This window comes from Notothenia rossii, assembly GCF_949606895.1.
Source record: "Notothenia rossii genome assembly, chromosome: 1".
NCBI classification, from domain to species: Eukaryota; Metazoa; Chordata; class Actinopteri; order Perciformes; family Nototheniidae; genus Notothenia; species Notothenia rossii.
The window spans coordinates 20,384,357-20,412,318 of NC_136912.1; the positions used below are offsets into that span (position 1 = coordinate 20,384,357).

The following is a 27,962-nucleotide window of genomic DNA, read 5'->3' on the forward strand; positions in this document are numbered from 1 at the left end:
TTGGAATACGGTTACATGAACCAGTAGCGGACAGATGGGTTTTAGTTCATCTAACTTCATTTTGAATTAATTGAACTAATTATACTGCAGTGATCTCACTGATCAACACTGCAGCCTGTGTAAACTCAGATTTCCTATTTTTAAGCTTGTTCTTCTCCATGTGCACCTCGTTGAAACATTGCAGCACATCTTGGTAGAACTTGATGGAAAAGGAATCAGGAAACACATACAGCCACACCCAACCTTACAAAATAAATCAATAGAAAACACCATATTGACGAACCGGGCATGAGCACAGCCAGCAACAAATGTACTATTAAATTCATGACATTAACAGATGTAAGCCATCCATCTTCTGACTGCCGACAGTCTTGATAAATTCCATTCTGGTTTTAATGTAAAATTACAGGTGGGTGTCGTCACAGTTCGCTAAGCTCTTGTGATGATCCACCAGCTACACTTTGGCTTTTCAGAAACCTATTGGTCCGGTTAGGAAGATACGTCCATGTCTTATACAGTATATGGGTGTGCCTCAGGGTTCTATTTTGGGTCCGTTACATTTGTCTAAGAAACCTGCGCATTTTTGGGCAGATTATTAGACACTTTATTAATTACCTTTCAAGGGGTCATTATCAGGCCTTGACCTTACACTCGCTGTTCGCACTCAGTTATCTGCTATGTGCTCATTAAATAGCCATAGTATATCAGATTCACAAGCATCTTTTCTGAATCAGCCATATTTTTTTTATGAACCTTGGATTTACTGATTATGACCTCGAGCCTTGTATAGACAAAATGTTGTTAAATTGTTATATATTTGTCTCAATAAACGTTTAAAAAAAACAGTTTTTTCTAAATGATCCACTCATACATAAAAATCGAAGTGTTGCACACTGTAGATTAAAGATGTAAACATTTTTAAATGGGAGATAATGGAAAATATTTTTTTGCAAAGGTTTTGTAAAACATTCATCAAATTCAAATCTACACAAAAAACATTCATCATGACAGGAAGACACCTATTGTTTATACTACTCCTGTTTTCTCATTAAGTACATTTTAGCAAGAACAACTATTAATATTGATAGGCGGGGTTAAACCTTACCTGGTTACTTACTAAACAGTAATTACACTTACTGGTCAGAAGGTGGCACAACTACACACCAGGAATTGGTAAGTAACACATATCATTTTTTTGTCACCACTCCTTCAAGCTCCTTTTTATTCAGTTGTCTGCTTTGTTTACTCCATGGGTGTCCAAACTACGGCCCAGGGCCCAAATGCGTCCCGCAGGCCATTTTGAATTGGCCCTCAGCTAATTCAAAAAGTATAATGAAATATGGCCCATAAATGAAACTTTAGCTTGTCTTGTACTTCATAAATATATATGCAAACATATATTACACAGTAGTATTCATGTGTTGAAAAGCCCGCTTTCAAATGAATTCCATTAATTCAAGTTTACAAAATGTTCTAACAAATTTAAGTTGATAAAAAAAAAGCCTAATAACTTATTTCCGTAACCAGCTCGAAATATACCCTTCATATTTCCTCTTATTATGAGCAATCCGAGGCTTCTGGTTTAAGGAATGAGCTGCAAACCAAATAAATTAACCCCTCTGGAGAGCTGTGATGTAGGCTGTTTTTTCTTGAAGCATATTCAAGTACAAAGCATAATTTGCCTACATTTGATTGATTTTGCTAACTTATAACTCAAATTATGAGGCAGTATACCTCTCCTCTAGTAAGTGGCACAGCCCTTCGCATGTTTTTCCACCACCACTGTCTCTGGACTCTGAGCAAATTATACTTTTCATATGTATTATCTGTATTATCTGGGAGACATCGCCACAACGCAACGAGTCAAAAGTATCCGCTATGTCCACTGCAAACAGCGCTCTGCATGTCAGACTGTTCCACTGTCTGTGTGTGTCTGTCAACGCTTTGGTCCAGGCCAATCACATTCAGCATCCCGTCAGCGTTGTTTCCCCCACCAACCGTCTGCGAATCAGAGGCAAAGGAGGGCAGGTCTTCGCGGAATGCTGGTGGGGACAATGCGTGTGTAGTCTCTAGGCTTGTTTGAGACACGTTGCGGCTCGCCTCGAAAGTAGACGAGAATAGCCAATCGCAGCCGGGGGAGGTCTCAAAAAGCTCGCCTGAAGTCGGTTATGGCTAGAAAGGATCCGTCTCGTGTAAAACTCTCGCGATAGTTTGCAAGTCACGTGGCTGAACAGGCAGCCTTTCAGTTACGATCGTTAACATCAGTGGGCCACAGCAAATGATGGTGAGAAGCTAAACCATCTATTAATTATGTTAATGACAGGGAGTGTGATTGTTGAAATAGGGTGTTAGCGGTCTTGTTGGTGTTCAAAGAAGAATGACAACACTGTAGATCACCAACACTATGATTTATTTTTTATTCACAGGCAAGTCAACGTTGTCGCAGTAAAAGTCCAAAGATAGCTCCTGGTGCAATACAATGTTCCCTTTCAGTGTTTTACTATTATGTCTGATGTTTCTCTATTCATATTACTGCTGCATTAATGTGTATGTTGCATGTTACTGCAGTAGGTGTGTTTCCGAGCCGCTCCAACGAGAGTTACAACGAGAACGTGACGTCATATTTACACAAGACGGATCCTTTCTAGCCATAACCCCTGAAGTCGGACAGCTCCGAGTCGGCTTCTTCTTCTTCTTCTTCGCCTTCTTCGCCTTCTTCTCTCGGTTTTTTGGCGGATTGCAAACCACTTTAAGGTGCATACCGCCACCTCCGGAGTCGGCTTGACTCGGTTTGCATTATAAAGAATGTACACATGTGTTTAATCGTTAATGTCAGATATGTACTAAGTAAATACATTTGTTCCTGCTCAAGATTAGATTCAACTTTATTGTTATTGCACATATTACAGGTACTGAGACAACGAAATGCAGTTTAGCTTCCAACCAGGAGTGCATCAAGCAGTAAAGTGAAAAGTAATGTACACAATCGATACAATAAAATATTGAATGAATTGAATGATGAATAAACAGTGAGGGGTATGAATACACTAGATATACACAGCAGCCTGTGAGCAGTATGAACAGTGTGTATGAATATGCTAAAATATATAAAGTATTTAAACGGTAAGCAGTGCAAGTATAGTATAACATATATAGATATTAATTTCATGATAATAAACATTGTGGAACAATGATGAAAAATGTGAATGGAAGTGGCGACGTAAAACTGACACAAAACAACAACAAACTTTTGCCGAGCCAATGGAGAGCTTCATCAGCAGCACGGGGTAAAAACCACCAATGAGCGCTCAGCTCGAGATACCAGCGAGTCGTTTCCCATCAAGCATTTCGCCTCCGCAGCCCGTGGAGAGGAACTGCGGCGCCTCGCCGCGCCTCGCTCTCAAGGCTGCGGGCGTCTTTGTCCCGCGAGATTTCAACGTCTCATGTGAGCGAGCCTCCAGAGCAAGTCGGACAAAATGACTAACCATCATGCAACATACGAGCAAGACGTTGATCGAAATTGCGCAGGTCTGCGCAGGTCTCGCTTGTCTCAAACAAGCCTTCTTTCAACCTGTCTGAGTCAGCGCGGGAGTTTAAAAAAATTAAATAAAGTCAGAGCGAGAGTTGACAGCGCATCTAGTTGCATGTAGCTAGTAGTTTCAGCTGTAGCCTATAGCTAGAAGAAGAAAATGGCATGTTCAAAGATGACCAGTAAAAGAAAAGTCGACAGTGAAAACCATGGCCGTATCCAGGATTTCCTAAATAGAGAACCACAGTGACGCGTCGTAAAACCCGGAAGTAAGTTAGCATTTTTAGCACTTCCGGTTCCTTCCTCAAAAAGCAATGCATTTTTTCCATAGGGTTTTGGAAAATAGCTCGAAATAAGGTCTGTGGTTGACACAAATTTAAGAGATAAATCACGTTTTGTTCTACGACATTAAATACATCAGCAGTGACCCCACTGGGGATTTTTGAAGAGTTTACGTGTCTGAAAAACGATGGTTGTTACCGAGTGGCTGAATAGGACTACAGAAATTGTCGAGGCCGTTGTACGTCATTACGCCGAACACGTAAACACTCCCGCTAAGTTTGTTTTCCCCTGTGTTCTGCTTGAAAGCAAGTACCTGCCTATCTTTAGTATCTCTATATCTATATCTGACCATTAGAATCTGTATTTTTGAAGTTGTCGTTTTTAACACCGTAGTTTTACAAATTATAGAATAATTAATTACCAGTGTTTTCCAATTTTACTCGGCAGTTCGTTTCGTTAGCTAACGTTAGCTAAAGCTAGCGCTACTAGTTAGCTACGCAATGGTTTGTTGCTTTGCTCCGGGTTGCAGCCACAGGTCTTCGCATGAAACATGCTTGTTCTATCTTTTCCCGGCCAATGTTTTCCAAAGGAGAGTCTGGATTCGTGCCATGAGGTAAGCTGACGTTACATTTTTGTCCATTTCACGGTGAAATGTAAATGATGGGTCGTGACTGTATCGCCCTTTTAGAGATGGCGCTGCTGAAAAGACCGCAACATAAGTAAAGATAATGAATACATCCTATTAAAACCTGTGTGGCTTATATGATAAGTCTAATTAGTACAAGCAGCTTAACGTTTCACCATGTAACTAAAGATTGTAGTCAGGGTAATCAGATTGACATATTGAACTAATAACAAATCACCTCTGGCTGACAGAGAACTCTCTGCTCCATAGCTTCTCTTGGACGTAAATAAATCACATGTACATTTTACATTTATATTCAATTTAAAATTCCATCCCTCACATACTTTTGTATATATAATAACTTATATTTTGTTTTTCTTGTTATGCTGCTGCAACCCAAACATTTCCCAAATTGGGATCAATACAGTAATATCTTATCTTAATTAATTAAGAAATATAACTATTATAATTAGTGTAGCAGCTGACACCTATTTTCAATATGGATTAATCTACCATTTATTTCCTTAGTTCGATTTTCATCTATAAAAATGTCAAAATAGTGAAAATGTTCACGAGACTTATCAAAGTGCAAGGTTATATCTTTAGATGTTTTGTTGTAGGCTATGTACTGTATGTCTTAATGCTCTTACAGTATATGTGACGGTGTGACTTCCATGAAACTAATATTTTATATCTTCCCAACAGACGAGCTGACAGGAAACCTAACACTCTAACAACCACAACATTGCAAAGGCGAGTAAATGTAAATTAAAAACAATTCACAATTTTTTTATTTCTTCTTCCTTGCAGTGAGGTGAAGCTGACCTTGCACTTGGTGCCAGTAAGGATGTTCCTCACGCAGGCTGAATGTTTCTCCTTCCTTACTGACACAGAAGCCCTTGATTTGCAATGCTTCACTAATTGTCATTTCCCTGGCTCCGTAGGGACACTTTACCTCCAGCACAGCAGAAGACCCTACCAGACCATCTGGAGATGCCCCCAACAATCCTGATAGGGAGAGCCACAAATCTGACTCATGGACCTGCATCTCGGTTGCAGTGGTGAATGCCCTGACGCCCTCACATTCATTCATAGTCCCCCACTGTACAGACAAAACACCATCAAGGGCCTGTTGTTGCCCTAGCACCCTGGCAATAAAGGAAGCAGTCACACGCTTTGACCTCAGGACAGCTCCAAAGTTGCTGGCAGTCAACCTTCCTTTCCTGAACAAATGCCAGTTTGGGTTGGTTCGCTGACCAGTGGTAGCCACCTGAATTGCCCTCTGTTGCTCTTCAGACAATGCCATGCTTGCCACAATTGCCTCAGGTCCCTGATGCCCAACAGATTTGATAATTTCAGGAACAGTAAGTGTTACCAAGCTGTAGTGTTCCTCTTCTGGCTCGGGGGAGAGAAGCCAAGAAATTCCTGAGAACCTGCCCCCGAGTCTGTCCCTCAGCCAGTCACAATCTTCGGAGGTGGGCTCTCTTGTCAGCGGGTTAAATTAGTTATTGGTTTCAACAGTCACATTAAAACAGTTACTAAATCAGCTTACTATCACCTAAAGAACAAATCTAGGATTAAAAGACTAATGTCACAGCAGGATTTGGAAAAACGTGTCCATGCTTTTATCTTCAGTAGACTGGACTACTGCAATGGTGTCTTCACAGGTCTCACTAAAAAATCTATTAGAAAGCTGCAGCTGATTCAGAGCACCGCTGCTCGAGTCCTTACCAACACTAAGAAAGTGGATCACATCGCTCCAGTTCTGAAGTCTTTACACTGGCTTCCTGTGTGTCAAATAATAGATTTCAAAATACTGCTGCTGTTTATAAAGCACTGAATGGTTTAGGCCCAAAATGCATTTCTGACCTCCTGCTAAATTATGAACCATCCAGATCTCTCAGGTCTTCAGGGACTGGTCAGCTTTCTGTCCCCAGAGTCAGAACTAAACATGGTAAAGCAGCATTCAGTTATTATGCTCCAAATATCTGGAACAAACTCCCAGAAACCTGCAGGTCCGCTGCAACTCTTACTACTTTTAAATCCAGGCTGAAGACTTTTCTTTTTGTCGCTGCTTTTAATTGAACTATTCATATCTTAGACTGCACTGTAACTTTTATCCATGTAGTTTTTCTTTTAATGTTTATTTTATTAGCTTTTCTTTTTAATGACTGATTTTAAATGCCATTTTCTTAATGTCTTTCATTTTTTGTAAAGCACTTTGAATTGCTTTGTGTTGAAAAGTGCTATATAAATAAACTTGCCTTGCCTAATAAAGATTTCATGTGACACATACAATTGATTTGTAGATGGGAATTAATGTGAATAAATTAACTCTAGGTTAACGGTACTCTTGCTATCACTACTCACCGACACTATGAACCTTGTCCCTCATGGTAGCCCTGACAACACCGGTAAGCACACCTTCATCTAGGCTGCACTGTTACGTGTCCTGACTTGTAGTGGTTCTCTCCTCTATCTACACTCTTCTTGTCATCTTTGTAAAACGATATCAGACTGGTAATTGACACAGCCATGACTTCTAGTTAAATTCAGTGTGGCTAAAATGAAAAGCTTTGTTAAAATATGCAAGCACGCGAAAGTCAAATTCAGCTTTATTGTAAACAATTATACATGTGTTATACATCCAGAAATATCGAAATATCGTTTCCCACAGTGTGACATGTATACATAAAACAAAACAAAAAGGGCCTAGATAAACATGGTATACATTAAATAAAACAAAAAGGGCCTAGATAACCGGGGTATATAGTTAAAATGTTAATATATTTAAAGTGTTCAAAGTGCAGTTTCAGTGCAAGTCAGTTGAAACGATCTTAAGTTGGCGTGACGTTGAAGTCGTGCGACCCTGCTGCTGTACTGGCTTGTAGTTCGTTTATAGCATAACGTTAGCATTTCGCTTTTGGCGACTAGATTTATGATTCAAAAATTATAAAAGTAGGGTTGACATGTGGAGATTATTCGGCTGAAGAGAACGTGATCCCTCTCTTAAATGTATGTCAACCACAGACCTTATTTCGAGCTATTTTCCAGATTCCTATGGAGAATTTGCATTGGTTTTTCACGAAGGAACCGGAAGAAGTTTACTTCCGGGTTTTACGACGCGTCACTGCGGTTCTCTATACCAAGGTCCAAACATGCTAGTGGGGTTCGGGGGTATACCTCCCAAGATTTTGGGGATTTTCATGATCTAGTTAGGTGCTTTTTAAGTCCTGTGGCGGTGGGGGGTCACAAATTGGATAATATATTGATTTCAAACCATGTCAGTGGATGCAGCATCAATTATTTTTATTTATTATTTTTTATAGTGTAATACATTAGAATCAGTTGATTGTTACTATGATCTGGACATGCAGAAGAGGCTAAAATGATCACAAAACATTGTCAACATTCATTTTCCATGTCTCTCTCCTTTCCATAATCTGCACCCTCTCTTCCATCTTCTTTTCTCTTTGTTCAATCTCTCCCTCGTTTTTAACTTTTTGCTCCTTCTCACTTGTCGCTCCTGCCAGTGAATTAAAAGCAATTCAGCAAGCTAGTTAATTTCACTTGTTTGCATTCCTTTTTGTATTTAAATCTGTTTTGTTTGATTCTCAAAAGAGAACAAAGATGTAAGCCAATTGTGTTTTATACAATTGTATGTTATTATGACATCATAACTGCAATAGATGTATGTTTTAAAATGATGCTTATTGTCTATATTGTAAATGAAGACTATTGTTATAGATAAATAGATAGATATGGGGTTATTAAGCCTACATTATTTGTGTGTGACTGTACCTGCAGTCAGTGGCGGCGGGTACTGTAGGCTAGGGAAGGCTAAGCCTTCCCAAATATTTTTGTCACTGCATCCTGGTAAAATAAAAATATAATGTATATTGTTTGTGTCTTTGACATTAGCGCTGCTATGCAGCCACCTGTGCCCTGTACGAAGCCAGTTCAACATACCCTGGATATGTTTGAGTTATCTTAACTAACCCTAATAAACGCGCTCTCGATAAGCGGTCCTACGACGCTGGTTATCACATCGGTAAATCAGGCCAGGGTTTCTCTCTCCAGCTGAGAGCGCATTCGCATGAAAGGGGCAAGGTTAGCTACGTTTGACCAATCACAATGAGGGACAAGTATACTGACAGCGCAGCGTCATCCTTCATTAATGAAAAGTAAACTAATATTAGACAAATATGAACTTTAAACATCCATGATTTAAACATATAGCCTAATCCAGGATACAAGCCTACGGTGGCCCTAAAGTGCAAGACTATGGAATGCCATTCAAGCCAAAATTAAATACATAAATACATAAAGCTGCCGCTCTAAACACCGAAAACCGGTTCTTAGCTGCCCGGCAAGAACCAAGAACCACGCTCACGTCGGAAGGGGGGCTAGATTAACCTGAGCCATAATAACAGTTTATGGCGAGTACGGGAAATGAAAGCTGTAACAAGCAGTAGCGCTGAGCAAAGTGAGAAGATCGTTCTTATTATACATCCGTGAAGATCAGTTGAGAGCGGTTGAGAGCCGTTTCTGTGACTCCGCCCAATGCAGCTCTTCTGAGAGCAACCGCTCTGACAGCTCTCTCTAGTCTCTACTGGGAAACAGCTAAAAGTCCTTCTGGAGGTAAGCAACGCAAGTCCTTCTGGAGGTAAGCAACGCTACGCAATTACACCCAGTCTGAGAGTAAAATATTTCTCGAAGGTTCGTTTTGCTTTCTTACAACGTTAAGTTAATGTTAACGTAACCTTAAGTTTGCTACGAGGCTATTGTCACGAGCTAGCTGTCTTAGCTAACAACAGTTGGCAGCTAACCTTTTCTGCAGTTTGTGTTGCCCCTGAATAACGTGATGTAGTTATTTAAGGTTATGTTAAATTAACGTTATTTTACAAGTTGAGAGAGTTAAGTTGTGTTTAAAATCTTCAATGTAATGCATGTTAGAGGTTTTGTGTTGGACATGAAGTTAGCTAACGTTAGCTAACTCTACCAGGTTAGCATGTTAAGCTGTACTTTCTGTGGCAGCTAGCTTAATACAAAGAGGGGTTTTGTGCTTCATTGCAAACTTTTCTTACAAATGTGTGTTAATCTACCTGAAACTGTAGGGACAGTTTGTTTCTACTCAACTATACAGACCATTGTTGAGGAGATGCAAAACATACTGTACATGAGTTGGGTCCAACATATACTTTGAGTAATTTTACTTTGCCGCTAAAAATGAAACCTCATTATCAGATGAGGACATCACCAACGTGTGTGAGTTTGTCAGGGGATTTGATCTGTTCTCTGCATGTCGTATACAGGGCCTATGTACACACTTCTCTGATATTACTTATCTTGTAAAATGTAAGTCTCTCGCTCTTGTCATCGTTCAGGCTTTGCATTTGAACTCCTATGACTGGTTGCGGACTTGAAGGGAACGACTTCCTGGCCTTCCTGACATCCAGGAAAAAGGTGAGATTCTAATACATTTGAATGCCAAAAGCAAGTTATTGTTTTTAACTTTTTAAATATGATTGTTTTGGGGCATTTCTGTTTTATTGGACAGAGGCAGTAGATATCTACTGGAAACAGTGGAGAGGGAGGAGATGATATGCAGCAAAAGGCCCAGCCGGATGGTTGCTGCTCCGTGTGGAACGTGTTCTATCAGGTAAAGCACTTTGGTACTGAAGGATTATTTGAATTATTTGAAGTATTAAAGTAACGGGGTATGACAGGAAAGTTAAATCTGGTATATTCCTTTTAATGCCACCTTATTTATATTCATGTGTGTTAAATTAGAAAGGACAAAGTATCTTTTCCCTCCCCCAATATATTGAGGTGAATTCCTTGTGTTTAGAGAGAGAGGTGAGAAGGGGACACCATATTTGGAGATAGTGCCAGACGCTGGAATGCTTCCCTCGTAAAAAATGGGTGTGCGTGACACAATCTTGTAGCAGATGTGTATGTGTTTTCATTGAAGTAAATATAAGAGCTACATGATTACTGGTCAACTATACCTCTGTTCTTATTCTTTCATGTGTGGGTACTAAATGGCTACAAACATTGTGGAGAAATTAGCTTAAACATCTTTTATTACTCTATATGAAATGGAAACAGTTTTTATGACAGGGACGAGAGAGGTGGGGGAGGTAGCACATTCCGAGGAGGTTCAGCAGGTCAATTGTCAGGGGAATCGACTTGTTTTCAATAGAGGTGTGTGGTTAGTTACTTTGTGTTAATAATAGCAGTATGTGTAAAGGAAGCTGGAAATATACAATGTGAAACCTTTTATTTGAAGTAAAGATGTGAACAATAGCTCAAACAAATGGAAGGGCCATAGGTAAGCCTGAGAAGTTTGACTATTTGAAAAGCATCTCTAATACTGCTTGAGAGCATAGGTAATGTGTTCCTCGTTGTTATTGATATGAAAGTAATTAACATGTATTACGTATATTTAGCCAACTATAACAACTATATCTTAAAACATACTTTTAACTTGTGTGTGGTAGCCTGAGGGGGGAAGATGGACTCAGGGACCAAGGGCCATAAAGGAGATGTGTGTGTGCTGGCTGCAAGATGTGAAATAAGATAAGGAAACTTGTTGTTTAGAGCAGGTTCGTACCAGACACCAAAAGGTGTCTGGTCTTCGTCAAACTGAATGAGACTTTTTGTTTCCGGGTTTCTTCTGCTGTGTCGCACTGATTGGGTGCGACAGGCCATGTGTTCGTCTCTGCCAATAAGATGACCTCTGGGGGAAAGCACGTACACCTCCTCCTCCTGTGTTTTAGTATGAAAGACTGTGTTTTCCTTTGGTTCGGGCTCTTGTTTTTCACCAGCCGTTCCTGAGACCTGTCTCACACGTGGGGTAGAACCTGAGCCCGGAGTACTCTGCAGAGTGCTTCGTGATTTCTTTGTATTTGTATTTTGTATCGTTACTGTATATCATTAAAGCCGGATTATTGTTTAACTTGTATTCTGGTGTTTCTTAATCCCTCCATTTTCCCGAACTCACCCAGTTTAGCAAACGACACGCGGAGACGAGGTTGGTTTGCAACATCCTCCAAATCTCCAACAAGTGGTGACCCGACGTGTCTGAGTGGGGTGTTTTCGGGGAAGAGACCACCAGCGGCAAGCGGACGAATGGTCCGGAGAAGGCCTAGAATAATCTCTGACAACTAAAACGGGGATCCTACAATTGAAAGGTGAGCAGACAAGCCTGTTTCTATCGAAGGTCTGTAATTGGCTAAACTAAATTTTAGAGTTGTCAGAGACATATTCCGGTGTCATAGTTGTTGCGGTGGAATGTACAAATACATATTTTAGATAGGTAGGAAAGTTATATAACATAAAAGTGAATCAACGAGGTATGTAAGACGAAGGTGAAAGGCCCCGTACTTTTTTCAGAAAGGAGACGGCTGAAGACTCGTTGGGGGACGTCCAGTGACCGTTTTCAGACGGCATCCAGGAGACGAATCTGAATAACAATTCTTAGGTTCATAGGAATCGAAGTTGAGTTATAAGTAAAATCCAAAGGAGAGTAACGCAACCTTCAAAAAGCAATTTTGAAGTGACCGGACCTCATTAATCCTTTGTTCTGTGGGGGTTGCTGAATAGACTGTACGGGGAACATTTTTTTCTGTGAATATTTACTGGTAACAAGGACAGTAAGTCAGATCAATAGATATGAAGTCTGTGAATATTTACTGGTAACAAGGACAGTAAGTCAGATCAATAGATATGAAGTCTGTGAATATTGACTGGTAACAGAAACAGCCTAAGTCAGATGAATAGATACGAAGTCATAATGAAGGGAAAAGTTTAACGAGAGGAGCGTGAGTTAAGAGCTTACGAGGACAGTGGGTTCAAGCAAAAAAAAAATTGAATAAGAGGATAGCAGAAGTGTTAATTGTTGAAAGAAGCCCCCCCTTTTCCAAAGGAGAGGCTGAGAGCTACAGCGGGGGAGAGAGAAGGGGGTGTCAGTATTTGTCTGTGAGAGTTTCCCCCACCCTTTTTCCTCTCGAGAGCAGCAGCGGCCCGGAGGGTGTCTGCTTGCTTTTGTCTCTAGTGATATGAAGTTGGACTGAAATACATAGAAAATTAACAGATCAAGGTGTGATTTGAAGTGGTAGATATATTGAAATTAATAAACAATGATTTGCTGTTATTTAAATATAGTCTTTGACAACTGATTGATACCGTTGCATTGCGTTGTGAATTTCATAGTATTTGTCATTAACTAAGGATTGTACTTAATTATACTTCAAGGAAAATTATGTTACATACAGTAACCTTAGGGGAAAGTAAAAAGAGATTTACTGAGAATATGAAGTACATTAAGGGTAAGGTTTTATTCAAATTAAATATGATAGGTGGATTTCTCCATCTAGAATACGACATGGAAAGAGGAACATTTGTTAGACATGAAATAACGAACTCATTGGAAGAAATATATATATTGAGAGGTTATATAGAGTTACTGCTATTCTGGAAAATGTCATATTGTTTTGTGAGTAACATGAAATAAGAATATATTTACTAGATATAAGAACAACAGGCTTATCTAGGTTAACAGAACATTGCTATTAACCAGTTTCAGCTGCAACTATCCTGTCTTTGTTCTAAAGAGAACGTACGTTGCATTTACAATTAATATTAAGAAATGTTCACAATTGATACCATTAAAGACCGTTTGGGATTAATAGGACGAGTTTGTCATAAACATTCGTGCTTAGATGGAATAAAAGTGTTGAGAGATGTTCTCAAAAATGGGAGTTTTCACAATGCTTTTAGTTTTTATTGAAACAATTAAGTAATAAGGACAGAAAAATGTTCCGTGATGATTTATTTAGGTTTCAGCTTTAGTAATAATGAAGATTACATTTTGTAATAATTCCTTTAAGTGTTCCAAAATATATTCATGAACTGTAGTCAGATTACTTGTTTTAAATATATAGCGCTGGATACAGTTAGTTTTGTATTCTGTTACAAATCTAACCATGCTTGTAACACACAACTTAGATAAACAATTTGAAAAGAATAGAATAAGCAAGAAGATAAAAGATGAATCTATAGTGGTTAAGAAAAGTTTTTGTTTTGCCTATTAACTTAGAACTGAAGTAATGAAGAATAGGAAGACTGTTACCATTAATGGGTTTCACATTCACATGTTTCAGCATTCCTGACCATATAGACACTCAGCTGTTTTATTTTGTAACCCGCTGGGGGAGAGATTTACATTGAGCTTTTCTCTAGTAGCTGATTTGCTGTGATTACAGCAGCATTGGATAGTTGTGCGCCACCTTTGGGTTGTACTCTGAATCAGGGTGTTGGTGAAAAGTTGCTCATTGCAAACAGAAGAACTGTGCAAAGAACACATCTCAGAGGAGGGTTTCAAAGTTTGCTTGTGCCTCGTTGTCAAGGCAACCGTGGTGTGAAGAGGTACTGCAGTTTTGGGGGATTTCTGCGGCACAGAGGACAACGTGTGTCTGCTGATTGTATCACATTGATCCAGAGGTCCCTTCCCCCTCAGGACATCACAATGCCAGAGAGAGTTTCCTTGGAGCCCACTGACCAGGGCCGGTTCTAGCTTTTTGGGGGCCCTGCCACTGACTACAGCTGAAGAGGACAATGAATCATTGACTGTTCTCAATATGACAAGATCTTGAGACAGGCTGGTCTCAGTCTGTTCAGACTCTGAAGAAATCATGCAATGATTTTACAGCATAACTGTGCAAGAGTTTATCAGAAGGTGGTGTAGAACGATATGCTTAGTGTTTAGGAAAGGAGGCTGATTGTTTAATGATGGTCTGGAATGCTGAAAGGGTTAAGGTTTAATATCCTTGTTTGGCAAACAAGACATCTGATTATTATGTCACACATGATAATCTTGACATAGTGACTAGCTATGGGTAAACGTGTGGACGTTATACCATTATTATCATGAACTAAAAATAAATAGGGAAATAGTATCTGGTTAAAGATGAATGGATTTCATATCCTAGAGAGGATTAGTTATATTGTGAATACTTCACAAGGTATTTACTAATGTATTTTGAAGAACACACAAGAACACAGGTCCAGTTTTGTTTTTTTCTAGATTACATTTTCCATTACCAAAACTGTTCAGCTTAGGTCTAGCTTTAGACTTTGATAGTAAAAGAGTATTTAGGCTTATTTTTGTATATCTGACATTTTTTAAATATGTTGGCTATTCACTAGATAGAGAGGTGGCATTACTCTCTATTTGTTAAGAACATTTCTGAAGATTAAATATTTGTTTCATTCCTAATATTCCTATTTAGGATGTAATTTGAGAGTAACAAGGCTGATGCTGAAATTGGGAAATATGTTAGTGGTTTACATGATGTAAACAAAACAAAAAAAAAAGATTTTGTTTGTTCAACCTCCAGTTAGATCTGAAACAGTAATAATGATTGATTTGGCCAAAGCTTAGTTTAACATCCTGATGTAACATTATGAGGTATGTTCACTTCTAAGGGTAAACAAATTGATAAAATGGATTATTATTATTATTGATTAATTTGGAATATTAATTCAAAAGGCCGTTTTCTGCAGGTTCACTTAAGAATGCCTTGCATGAACATTTGTCAGAACATTTGTTATTGTGTTTCCTAGGGGCGGTATATTAATAAAGTGTATTGATCATTTGTTTGTTAGACATCTGAAGAAAATGGTGCTGCGAACACGAGAAAAACTTTGTTGCATTGGTTGACATCAACACAATGATGTCACTAGTACAACTCCAGCTAGTAGAATATTAAAGTCTCTGCAGAGCACGACACATGGCCAATGAAACTGAGACCAAATGACCTTTGACCCTGACTGACAGTGTGACTTGAGAAAAGCACTATCAATGACTGACTCTGGGGCTGACCAAACTTGACTTTACAACCTGACAGTGTGGGTGTGAATGAATTTCTGCATGTGATCAGTGTAACTGCATGATTCTAAAACAATAACTAACCGAGCATGTCTTTGGAATAATACATTATTTTGGAGCTCCATGGGAAACACAGGTTTCCTACAATTCCACGCATTTGGAAAAAAGCACATGTGACCCGTTTCTAATTCCCACAGGAGTTGGCGGTTTGCAAATGTAAAACTCAAACTAAAATCTAAAGATTCTGTTTCTTTTAGGACTGCCAGATGGAAATGAACACTTATTTTCCCTGGAGTGTTTACTGTGAAAAATGATGGATGTACTTTTGTGAATGATGTTTGGTATTTTCTTATAACCACTGGTTACCTGAAGGTTTTCTTCCCATACAGGATTTTATTACACATGTTTACATGTGTAAAAAGGGGGAGTGTGGGATATTTTCATTTAGGGACTGGAAGAAACCTGCCGCCCCAACTCAGATGTTCAATCTGACCATTGATTGACAGTTTTAGATTTAACCTGCTCCCTATCTGGGGATAAGATAATGTTTGATTAATGTTGACATGTTTCTAATATTGATTGAGTTATAACAGGTAACACAGATGCAGAATCAGTGGCCAAGGGGCTACTGAGAGAGGTAATTCCAGAATGAGAATGAGAAGGTGAACTGTGATAATGAAAACAATTTGGTAATATTTCAACAGGTATTAAAGTAACTGAGGTTTGAAATGTAGAAAGAACATATTACAGCTAAGTTAAAACATAGTAATGTAATGAGATAGAATTTAATTTAGACAACATCTTGTAACTAGCCTGGTAAAGAAGTAAAAGCCATAGACTGTTTAGATCATTAGGGGAATGTACATTTAATTTAAAGTCATAATGGAAAGACAGTTGATGACAGTATGTTGGATTTCTGTATTCATTTTTCAGCTTGATAATATCCAAGCAGTGACAGGTAGAAGCAGTCTCGCCTGGAAATTATTCACTTTGTCAGTATCATGATTTTAGTTGTTTTTAATCCATAACATTAGTTTGTTCCATTACCAGAGACATTAGCAGTTCATATTATATTTAGATTTTAAATGGGATCTCAAAGATTTCATTTATAATAACACAGATGCTTGTCAGGAATTCAGAGCTATTGAGATATTTAGTTCACCTGAAGATGTTGGGGTTTATTTTGTTGACACAGGCCAAGTATTAGAATTCTGAAGCGGCCTACCAGTGGTGGGTCAAACACCTGAGGGCCCAGAAGCACTGAGCGTAGACTTGAGGGGTGGGTATCAGATTTCTCCACACAGGTTGCTGACGCCAAAAGGGGGACCCGAGGAGCAGGAGGCCGACACAGCGGAGTTCGTCTGGCTGAAGGTCGTCAGGCCTACGTGACTCAACTCCAGGTTCTCCGGCCTCTACAGAGTGACCCAGAGGACATCTCATGCCGTCCGCCGAGGAGCAAAGGGGGACATCTGGTACTACTGGAGCCAGTGTGCGGCGAGGAACACTCCGGCTAGGACCTTGGAGGACATCAGGAAGGACCTCGCGGACATCCCTACAGCAGACGACTTGGAAGCAGGCATCAGCGGACTGGAGGAGAAGGACCTCGCGGACATCCCTACAGCAGACGACTTGGAAGCTGGCATCAGCGGGCTGGGGGACTTCTCGAGGCAGCAGAGGAGTCTACTTCTCTCTGATCAGATTCATCAGTTCCACCTTTGAAGGAAAGGCCGCATCTCCCCCTCCCTATCAGCTGCCCTTGTTGGCGTATTCCGCTGAGGGGGGGGCCCTGATGATTCAACAACACGCAAGGATGCTGCCGTCTGGCACTCAGGCTCTCACTCTGATAGTTTCTTCATTGTCATTGGAGGTTGTTTTCTGTTCTCAAGGGTTTAATGAAGGGGGACAGACACCGTATTAAAGAAGGACAGTAGTTTTGTTTCAAATGTCTTATGTGTGTTGGTCTCGTTAATGCGAGACCAAAAAGGGGGAATTGAAGGATTATTTGAATTATTTGAAGTATTAAAGTAACGGGGTATGACAGGAAAGTTAAATCTGGTATATTCCTTTTAATGCCACCTTATTTATATTCATGTGTGTTAAATTAGAAAGGACAAAGTATCTTTTCCCTCCCCCAATATATTGAGGTGAATTCCTTGTGTTTAGAGAGAGAGGTGAGAAGGGGACACCATATTTGGAGATAGTGCCAGACGCTGGAATGCTTCCCTCGTAAAAAATGGGTGTGCGTGACACAATCTTGTAGCAGATGTGTATGTGTTTTCATTGAAGTAAATATAAGAGCTACATGATTACTGGTCAACTATACCTCTGTTCTTATTCTTTCATGTGTGGGTACTAAATGGCTACAAACATTGTGGAGAAATTAGCTTAAACATCTTTTATTACTCTATATGAAATGGAAACAGTTTTTATGACAGGGACGAGAGAGGTGGGGGAGGTAGCACATTCCGAGGAGGTTCAGCAGGTCAATTGTCAGGGGAATCGACTTGTTTTCAATAGAGGTGTGTGGTTAGTTACTTTGTGTTAATAATAGCAGTATGTGTAAAGGAAGCTGGAAATATACAATGTGAAACCTTTTATTTGAAGTAAAGATGTGAACAATAGCTCAAACAAATGGAAGGGCCATAGGTAAGCCTGAGAAGTTTGACTATTTGAAAAGCATCTCTAATACTGCTTGAGAGCATAGGTAATGTGTTCCTCGTTGTTATTGATATGAAAGTAATTAACATGTATTACGTATATTTAGCCAACTATAACAACTATATCTTAAAACATACTTTTAACTTGTGTGTGGTAGCCTGAGGGGGGAAGATGGACTCAGGGACCAAGGGCCATAAAGGAGATGTGTGTGTGCTGGCTGCAAGATGTGAAATAAGATAAGGAAACTTGTTGTTTAGAGCAGGTTCGTACCAGACACCAAAAGGTGTCTGGTCTTCGTCAAACTGAATGAGACTTTTTGTTTCCGGGTTTCTTCTGCTGTGTCGCACTGATTGGGTGCGACAGGCCATGTGTTCGTCTCTGCCAATAAGATGACCTCTGGGGGAAAGCACGTACACCTCCTCCTCCTGTGTTTTAGTATGAAAGACTGTGTTTTCCTTTGGTTCGCGCTCTTGTTTTTCACCAGCCGTTCCTGAGACCTGTCTCACACGTGGGGTAGAACCTGAGCCCGGAGTACTCTGCAGAGTGCTTCGTGATTTCTTTGTATTTGTATTTTGTATCGTTACTGTATATCATTAAAGCCGGATTATTGTTTAACTTGTATTCTGGTGTTTCTTAATCCCTCCATTTTCCCGAACTCACCCAGTTTAGCAAACGACACGCGGAGACGAGGTTGGTTTGCAACATCCTCCAAATCTCCAACAGTACCAAGTTATTTATGGTATTGAGTTTGAATTTAGCCTTTGGAATGTAATTTCCAACAGTGCTTTGTCAAGACTTAAAAAACAGGCTCAGGTTAAAGCTTGACATGATTTGGTCTTTTACTTAAGAGGATGTTTGTCCTCCTGTGTTGTCTCTTTTCCTTATCTTTCTTTCAGGTGTAACATCTACCAATGGTTGTACATGACAGAGACCTCCTCCACATCTTTGTTGTCTTACTAGTCAATCCTTCTGATCAGGTCATTTCCTAAATAGTGGTAAGTCTTACAGTTCAGTGTACGTTAATTTAGCAACTTAATGCTTTACCGCTGTTGAATAAACCCTATATTGCTAGTCATTTTATTAAAACTACGATTTGTAAACTTTTTGATTCCAATTACAATAATCTTTTTGTTGTAATTGTAAAACATATCTGAACATCCATCAGCAATCAATACAACAAATCATCCAACACTAAATAGAAGAAATCAGGACCTATTTCTTTTTATACAACAGCATGTTTTGGGACTGCTCATTGATGTCATCAAGAGCCATTGAGTCTACCTTTTGTAGTCGGCCTCTTAGTGTTTATCATTTCTTTGTCTCTTAACATTCCTATAATCATTAGTTTTTTTATTGTTTTGTTCTTTATTTTTGTTGTGAGAATCACTTTGCAATTGTGTAAGTGCTATATACATAGTTATACTAATATTATTGTTGTTACCATCATTACTATTATTAATGTTTTCTTTATTTATTGCTGCAGAAAGGATCATGCCAGCCCACATCAAACACCTGATCAAGAGCTTGTGAACCTCACTGCTGCGGACACCTGTGTGATATTCGACTCTGACTGGAACCCTCAAAATGACCTGCAGGTATGATATACAGTGGGGCAAAAAAGTATTTAGTCAGCCACCAATTGTGCAAGTTCTCCCACAAGACTTTATTTGCAAATGATGGTGGAAAATAAGTATTTGGTCAATAACAAAAGTTCATCTCAATACTTTGTTATATACCCTTTGTTGGCAATGACAGAGGTCAAACGTTTTCTGTAAGTCTTCACAAGGTTTTCACACACTGTTGCTGGTATTTTGGCCCATTCCTCCACGCAGATCTCCTCTAGAGCAGTGATGTTTTGGGGCTGTCGCTGGGCAACACGGACTTTCAACTCCCTCCAAAGATTTTCTATGGGGTTGAGATCTGGAGACCGGCTAGGCCACTCCAGGACCTTGAAATGCTTCTTACGAAGCCACTCCTTCGTTGCCCGGGCGGTGTGTTTGGGATCATTGTCATGCTGAAAGACCCAGCCACGTTTCATCTTCAATGCCCTTGCTGATGGAAGGAGGTTGTCACTCAAAATCTCACGATACATGGCCCCATTCATTCTTTCCTTTACACGGATCAGTCGTCCTGGTCCCTTTGCTTATCAGTGGTCTTGTATGTCTTCCATTTTCTAATAATTGCTCCCACAGTTGATTTCTTCACACCAAGCTGCTTACCTATTGCGGATTCAGTCTTCCCAGCCTGGTGCAGGTCTACAATTTTGTTCCTGGTGTCCTTTGACAGCTCTTTGGTCTAGGCCAGGGGTGGGGAACCTTTTTCCTCTCAAGGGCCATTTCAATTTTTTCAACGTCCTCCGAGGGCCGTACAAATTATTGACCTCTGCTTAAAAATACTAAAATCACAGCCCATTCATTTGGCCTTTTCTTTCATGCTGTGCAAACAAACAGCAACCTCTGAATCCAGATATCTCACCATGACTCGTGCATGCATGCACGTGCACGGTTGTGGCATGACCACCAAAACAGAAAGATATGGACACAAGATGTGTGCAAATGTATTTAGTATCCTATCCATGTGAACATGATTTAAGTGGGTGGGGGGGTCCATCCTCCCCCGGGAAGATTTTTTTTTTAAATGTTGAAGTTAAAAGAATCAATCTGGTGCACTTTGAGAGCAACATGAAGAGATCTATGGATACATCTCTCAACACCCATATGAAAAAGAACTGTAAGCAGATTTATTTTTCTTTATGGATATTTTACAAATCACTCCCCTTTCAAACTGTATTCTTGTTTATTAATAACAACTTTTTTTACTGTCATATAGTATTTTATATCTGTTTACTTTATTCTCTTATTTTGTTATAACTATAATGACCATATAAAGATGTGCCTTTACCTCACTGGTTGGAGAAAAAGCTTCTTATATTCGTTAGCATAGCTAGCTAACCAGATGCTAATAACACGAAAGTTATTGACTGTATGATCAGTATGACAGATGAACAGATCGCCTCTGGGCTTTCAACTAAAGACACAGCCACCGAGCCACGCAAAAACTGCGGCATGTGTACGGCTCCTTATGGGTAGGCCTACTGCAATTTGTGAAGTGTTGGAGCCGTTTTCTGGTGCTCTCCGTCAGAACTGCACCCCTGTCAGACGAGACATATAGCACGTGATGACACGTTAGGCTCGTGTTGTATTCAAGGACCCTGACCTTGGCCAGGAAAAACAGGCACTTGCTTGTTTAATTTTTTTTGCGGTCTAGATTTCTTTAATTTTTTTCTTTTTTGCGTGTGTTTATAAATTACCTCGAGGGCCGTACCAAATGGTCTCGCGGGCCGTATACGGCCCGGAGGCCGGAGGTTCCCCACCCCTGGTCTTGGCCATAGTGGAGTTTGGAGTGTGACTGTTTGAGGTTGTGGACAGGTGTCTTTTATACTGATAACGAGTTCAAACAGGTGCCATTAATACAGTTAACAAGTGGAGGACAGAGGAGGCTCTTAAAGAAGAAGTTACAGGTCTGTGAGAGCCAGAAATCTTGTTTGTTTGTAGGTGACCAAATACTTATTTTACCGAGGAATTTAACAATTAATTCATTAAAAATCCTACAATGTGATTTACTGGATTCTTTCCCCCCATTCTGTCTCTCATAGTTGGGGTATATCTAGGATGAAAATTACAGGCCTCTCATCTTTTTAAGTCGGAGAACTTGCACAATTGGTGGCTGACTAAATACTTTTTTGCCCCACTGTAATATATCTGCTCTGTCTGTCCTAAAGATAGTTCAATAGGGCTACAACAACAACAGTCTTTCCGTTTATTCCCTCGGTTCTTTAAGTGTATATTTTCCCATTTAATGCTTAAAAAACGTTGAACAGCAGCTGCACATGATGCTCTTTTGACCCCTCTTTTAATTTTTAATTTCAGGCTCAAGCTCGGTGTCATCGTTTTGGCCAGTCTAAGGCAGTGAAGGTGTACCGTCTGATCACTAGAAACTATGAGAGGGAAAAGCTGGATAAAGCTAGTCTGAAGCTCGGGCTGGACCGTGCCGTCCTGCAGAGCATGAGTGGGAACAAAGAAGGCAACAACAACGGGGTGAGAAAAATAAAATCTGTCATATTTCTAGATGCTAAGTCATTTTTGGGTCAGTCGCTGTTGCAGTACGCTAAAAGAGTTTTCTAAATCCACTTGTGTGAATGTCTCTGCGTCGTCTTTAGCCGGTCCAGCAGTTCTCCAAGAAGGAGATCGAGGACCTGCTGAGGAAAGGAGCCTACGCCGCCATCATGGACGAGAACGACGAAGGCAATCGCTTCTGCGAGGAGGACATCGACCAGATCCTGCAGCGAAGAGCCATCACCATCACCAGGTATGTTCTTAGCAGCACTAGCCACTCGCTCTTTGTAAGATACCAAGTACTTGGTTATTTGAAATGTAATATTGATGATGTAATAATTAAAACTAGGGATGGGTACCGAGCCCCAGTATTAACGGGGCCCCGGGGCTGAATTATTAAAGGCCGTTGTACCGTTAAGGTCCAACGTTATCAATCTTTTTATCGGTACTGGAGACATTTCAAAAATAGATGTCATATGTATTATATCTACATAAACATTATATCGCAGTCTTACTGTCGCCAACTCCGTTTCTAATATGCAATAAGACTACAAAGTGCGTCTATGATTTATTTTCGATCTTTCCAATCCAGACGAGAGATCTCTCTCCCCTGTCGGTGTGCGAGGGGGCGGGGCAGTTTACACACACAACCTGCTACATGCATGCAACACACACACACACGAGTGTGCGCACACACATGGCGGAGAGAACTAAGCGCCCCGAGGGTAGTTCTATGTTAACCGTCTTGAGCATGGATGTATAATAAGAACTGGATACAGCGTCGGAGGAGGGTCTCGTTCTTTCGTATGAGAGCTGCTCATTGGCGCATGAAGTCAAAATGGCCCAACTTTTGAGAAAGCGAAACGTCACAGATTACCCGTCATGCCTGGCTGTCAGAGCAGAAGAACCCGTATGTGCGCACACAGAGCATGCGCCCCTTAAGCCCCGCCCCCCGAGCTCACACTCTCGGCTCAGTAGAATTAATGGAGACCGAATGATTGTAATAAGGGCTATAAAATAGTTCATAGAGGGTAGTTTATTTAGTTTCAAAAAAATGATTTACCGATTTACAGACCTCTCTTTCCCCATGTTAGTCTATGGGAAAAAGTATTCCTGGGCCTGACGACGTCACAGACTGATAAGGAAATTGTAGTACCACCGTTTGGACACAATGAATATTTTCCTCAGAGTCCGGCGCACTTCCTGGGGGCTTGGTCTTGAGGTGCAAAATGCTCGTTGCCTAAAGTGCAATAAGAGTTTAGCATGTAAGGGCGGTAACACAAGCAATTTGTCTAAACATTTAGCAAAAGTGCACCACATTCAGACGGAGGAATGCACCGGGTTCGACTGTCTTTCTAGTAGCTCTGTAGCCCCATCCACGAGTAAAGTTTCCACGTCAGGTGTTATGTATGCTAGCAGCAACACACGGAGTTAACTACATTATACAAACATGGGTTAATGATTAGAGGTAACGGAGTTATTTATTTTGTTAAAGTTTCAGCTATTCTGTTCACAGTTCTATCATCACATAATTTAATACGATTTGTTAAAACATTGTTGTTTCTTATTTTCAGTTTGCTTCAAGCAGTGGCTGTACGAGAAAGACGTGGAGGACCAAGAAATGCTGGCCAGATTGGGAAAGACCGGAAGATAGATAACAGAGAAGATAATGGATATTAACAAGAAAAAGAAAAAAAAAGTTTATAATTTCTTTGTTGCTGTTTACATTTTGAATTATAGTTGTTATTTTTAAATCAAATGCATCTATTTTAGATGATATATTTATTTAGATGTAGGTTTTTTTTGTAATATTATTGTATTAAGTATAATTTATTAAATAAAAATACTGTTATGAACACTATACAATGTCTTTATTTTGATAGTATGCTAGTCCATGCTGGTCAACACCATGCTGGGCTTTTTCAGCAGGAACGCAACCACACACTTGTAAAAAAATAACACACTTTATAAAGTCAGGCGACACTATAACCAGGCTTCGTGTGATTCTGTCTATTTGTACGTTACTTTGACCATCCGTTCACTGTCATTGATCATTGTGGAGAGCAGGCAGACGTTTTGTTTTGTATTAGCAGCTATCGGATAGAATCAATACATGGGCTGCACAGGTTGTGCTGTCCGACTATCACAAGTAGAATCATAATGAAAAGGTCAAATGTGCCTGTAGGAAACGGCTTATGCCACAATAGGATAGCAACAAGTAGTCACGATAGTCAGTTGAGCTTCGGTTGCTGTTGCATAACTGCGGTCAACTCAACCGTCTCTCGCGTTCGCTCGGTCAAATCAGCAGCTATTCATTTTTGAGTGCGCAATGAATAGTGCCTTTATGGTAATCGCCGTACAAGAGTAAAATAATGCATTTTTTTCTGCTTTATTTGCAATACAAGTAATTTGTACCATAAGTTGTAAAACTGACACTGTTTGACTCAGTCCTAGTTTAATTGCCACAATAAAATGAAGTTTTTACTGTGTACTTTTTGGGTAATACTCCCTCAAAGCCCCCTCCTGAGAACAAAATCATGCCACTTCTGCTTCCGCTTTATTTTCATTTAGTAGTTTGCCTTATTTTTATTCAGTAGTCTTTCTCCTCCTTTTTCTTCCTCTTCTCGAGTAATCAGTGTGATGCTGTTGCTTTGGTCTGGGTCTCTGGATCTGTGAGCTAACCACGCCCCGTTCATTTGCATAAGGAATGGAAATTAGTCATTATGAAATACAAGTCACCTGAAATAAATAAATGTGTCATTATGAAATACAAGTCCCCTGAAATAAATAAATGTGTCATTATGAAATAAAAGTATCTTGAAATAAATAAATGTGTCATTATGAAATAAATAAATGTGTATTTAAATGTACATGTATACATATTTATTGCCTCATTTTCTTATTTGAGAATTTATTTCATAGGCATATTTATATATACACTGAACAAAAATATAGATGCAACACTTTTGTTTTTGCTCCCATTTTTCATGAGATGAACTCAAAGATCTAAAACATTTTCTATAAACACCAAATAACCATTCTCTCAAATATTGTTCACAAATCTGAAAAAATCTGTGATAGTGAGCACTTCTCCTTTGCCGAGATAATCCATCCCACCTCACAGGTGTGGCATATCAAGATGCTGATTAGACAGCATGATTATTGCACAGGTGTGCCTTAGGCTGGCCACAATAAAAGGCCACTCTGAAACGTGCCGTTTTGCTTTATTGCGGGGGTCCGAAAACCAGTCAGTATCTGGTGTGATCACCATTTGCCTCACGCAGTGCAACACATCTCCTTCGCATAGAGTTGATCATGTTGTTGACTGTGGAATGTTGGTCCACTCCTCTTCAATGGCTGTGCGAAGTTGCTGGATATTGGCAGGAACTGGAACACGCTGTCGTATACGCCGATCCAGAGCATCCCAAACATGCTCAATGGGTGACATGTTAGGGTTAGGGTTTAACCCTAGGGTTTTCGGACCCCGAAAAGTGTGGACGGAGCAACTACAGGTTAGTTTAGCGGTTTAGCCTGATCGATCCGATTCCGATAGGATTTACATTGAGATATGCCCCGCCCCCTGTCCAGCGTCTTGTTTGAATGGCAGGAGTAAACACAGAATTAATGCTTTATTAATTCACGGTTTTTAAGGGGCTTGTCTCCATGTAAATACTATGGTATCGAGTCGAGGCTCGAGTTTCATCGCGGCTGACAGCTGTGTTTGCTCCTGTCATTCAAACAAGACGCGCTGGAGAGGGGGCGGGGCGTATCTCCATGTACATTCCTATACCAACTACTACAAAATGAACATATTTGACCGTGATTTAATTGTAATACACGTTTCAAAGTGATGCCGAAGTAACTACTGAACGGTTAGTAAAAACCATGAATTAACGCTTTGACAAGTCTGCAGACAAGACGGCAGGCGAAAAGCTTTTAAAATGCGTGTTTTCTGAATTGAATCTGATCCATCAGGCTAAACTAACCTGTAGCTACGCCGTCCGCGTCTATCGTTTTCCAACCCAGTTTAGATCCAACTTCCGCATTACGCAAGCATCGACGCGGCGTTACGTCAGGGGTGCACATAACTTTTTTGCCCTGGTTCTCAAAGGAGCACCTGGAGATGTTGCTTGGTGCTCATCCTTAAAATGAAATAAACCGTAACTTTTGAGGGGTCTTGACTTTATTTGCCAGACACACTGAACACACATGCAGAGGTGAACATAGAACGCACATGCGGTGAACATAACCAATAACCTACCATAGCCAATAACAAATTAATGTAACTTATTTTATTTGTGTTCATTCATATCTTATTTTACCTTAACATTTATTTATTTATGCATTTTTTTTGTATCTCTCCAGTTTTAAAGGATATGTTTGGTTACTGTCCTATAGTATACATTGGAGTGATTTCAAACCTGTTTATCCCAATAATCATAAAGGTGTGCCTTGGAAATATGTGTTTACATAAATTGTGACCAAACCGTTTGAACTTAGACTAAAGTTAACCATTTAAACACTCAGAGTCCTTTACCTCACTGAGCTGTAGTTATCAGCCTCTCAGTCTGACTGGAGAGGACTCTCCGGCCTCCACATTATTGTAGAAACATCTTCTTCTTATATCCGTTCGAGCAGCTAGCACCAGATTCTAATAACAACAGCGACGGTACCGGTGCACCCTCCCCGCTCACTCGCATTTTGGCTGTGAGCTGCGGGCGCCAGATAAGCCAACATCCCCCATTTTCATCACTTAAAGTGCCCATCGTACCGGGCAAATAAAACGTGGGTTGAAAAGGGTGTTACATTTACTTTAATTATGAATGTTGTTACATCAAGGCCGAAGATTAGGATGAGCCCCAACGGTCAAAACAAATGTTTTCCCTCCCAGAACTGCCAGCGCAGCGCCTCCCCAGATCTGGCGCCCTAGGCGAAAAGTTATAACCCCAGCCCAGTGCTATACGCGCCGGCCCTCAGTTAATATCATAGACTGTATGCAACTCGCAAATATCTTTCTCTCTCTCTCCTCTCTTCTCTCTTCTCTCTCCTTTCTTCTCTCTTCCCTCTCTTTTCTCTCCTCTATTTTCTCTTCTCCCTTCTCTCTCTCCCTCTCTCTCTCTCAATGTTGCTACGCAACTGCGCCTTTTTTCAAATAAGCTGGTGCTCATTTTTTGACCAGTTATTTGCAGCCCTGCCTATGGTTACATCACTGCCTCACGCGGCACACCCGCGAAATCTGAATCTGACAAGCGAACTACCGTCCTTTTTAAACGCCGCATAATATACAATATAATAGTACTTCTTTGTCAATATGACTGACGACCAGTGCTTGAATTGGGCCGGTACTCACCGGTACGCAGTACCGGCACTTCTGATTTTTACCCATGTGGTACCGGCACTTCTTACTGAGTACCGGCAAGGTGCCGGTACTCAGTAAAATGCCGGTACTCAGCCGCTGGCAATATACGTATATATTGTAAACGCAACGCAGCGCAAATGTGGGTCTGACTCTGCCTCACAGAGGGTGACTGGCTGTCTACATGACGTGGCCTGCCGACATTGCCACTTTCATACAGATCATACTAATGCCCTCCATTGGTCTCTGTGTGTCATTCAAGCTCGGGAGGGTGTGTGTTGGTGTATGTGTGGCGCGAGCGAGCGAGAAAGCGCGCGCACCGGTTACGTGTATTGTTGTTAGCATCTGGTGCTAGCTAGCTGCGCTAACGGATATAAGGAGCTGTTTCAACAACAAGGTGGAGGGAAAGCCCTTTGCTGTCAGACTGAGAGGCTGATAACTACAGCTCTGGTGAGGTAAATTACTCTCCGAGTCTTTAGATAGTTAACTTAGTTTAAGTTATC

At 40.3% G+C, this 27,962-nt stretch overlaps 1 protein-coding gene across 6 annotated transcripts; it reads left to right on the forward strand.

Moving 5' to 3' along the window:
• The first annotated feature begins 964 nt into the window (after positions 1-964).
• On the forward strand, positions 965-24,955 carry LOC307044197 (chromodomain-helicase-DNA-binding protein 8-like). Of its 6 annotated transcripts, none has more exons than XR_013809564.1 (8): positions 965-5,189; positions 5,381-9,902; positions 9,997-10,098; positions 18,885-18,983; positions 19,472-19,583; positions 21,918-22,085; positions 22,208-22,356; positions 23,678-24,955. XR_013809564.1 is itself a non-coding variant. In XM_079689274.1 (7 exons), exons 5-7 carry the CDS (start codon positions 22,053-22,055, stop codon positions 23,781-23,783), a joined length of 288 nt encoding a protein of 95 aa, XP_079545400.1. In that variant the 5' UTR covers positions 3,898-9,902; positions 9,997-10,098; positions 18,885-18,983; positions 19,472-19,583; positions 19,821-22,052; the 3' UTR covers positions 23,784-24,952. The 6 variants fall into 6 exon arrangements, 2 of the variants coding, with proteins under 2 accessions (XP_079545400.1, XP_079545399.1); XR_013809565.1 differs by adding an exon at positions 19,821-20,053 and having other exon boundaries at positions 1,000-9,902; positions 23,678-24,952; XR_013809566.1 differs by having other exon boundaries at positions 1,831-9,102; positions 9,824-9,902; positions 23,678-24,949.
• The last annotated feature ends 3,007 nt before the right edge of the window (positions 24,956-27,962 follow it).

What these genes read in the sequence shown, in the direction of transcription:
- LOC307044197 (XM_079689274.1), top strand. Translation starts at nt 22,053, where the DNA reads ATGAGTGGGAACAAAGAAGGCAACAACAACGGG. An exon ending in AAGAAGGCAACAACAACGGG is followed by an intron (nt 22,086 to 22,207) that starts GTGAGAAAAATA and finishes CGTCGTCTTTAG; the next exon opens with CCGGTCCAGCAGTTCTCCAA. An exon ending in AGAGCCATCACCATCACCAG is followed by an intron (nt 22,357 to 23,677) that starts GTATGTTCTTAG and finishes TCTTATTTTCAG; the next exon opens with TTTGCTTCAAGCAGTGGCTG.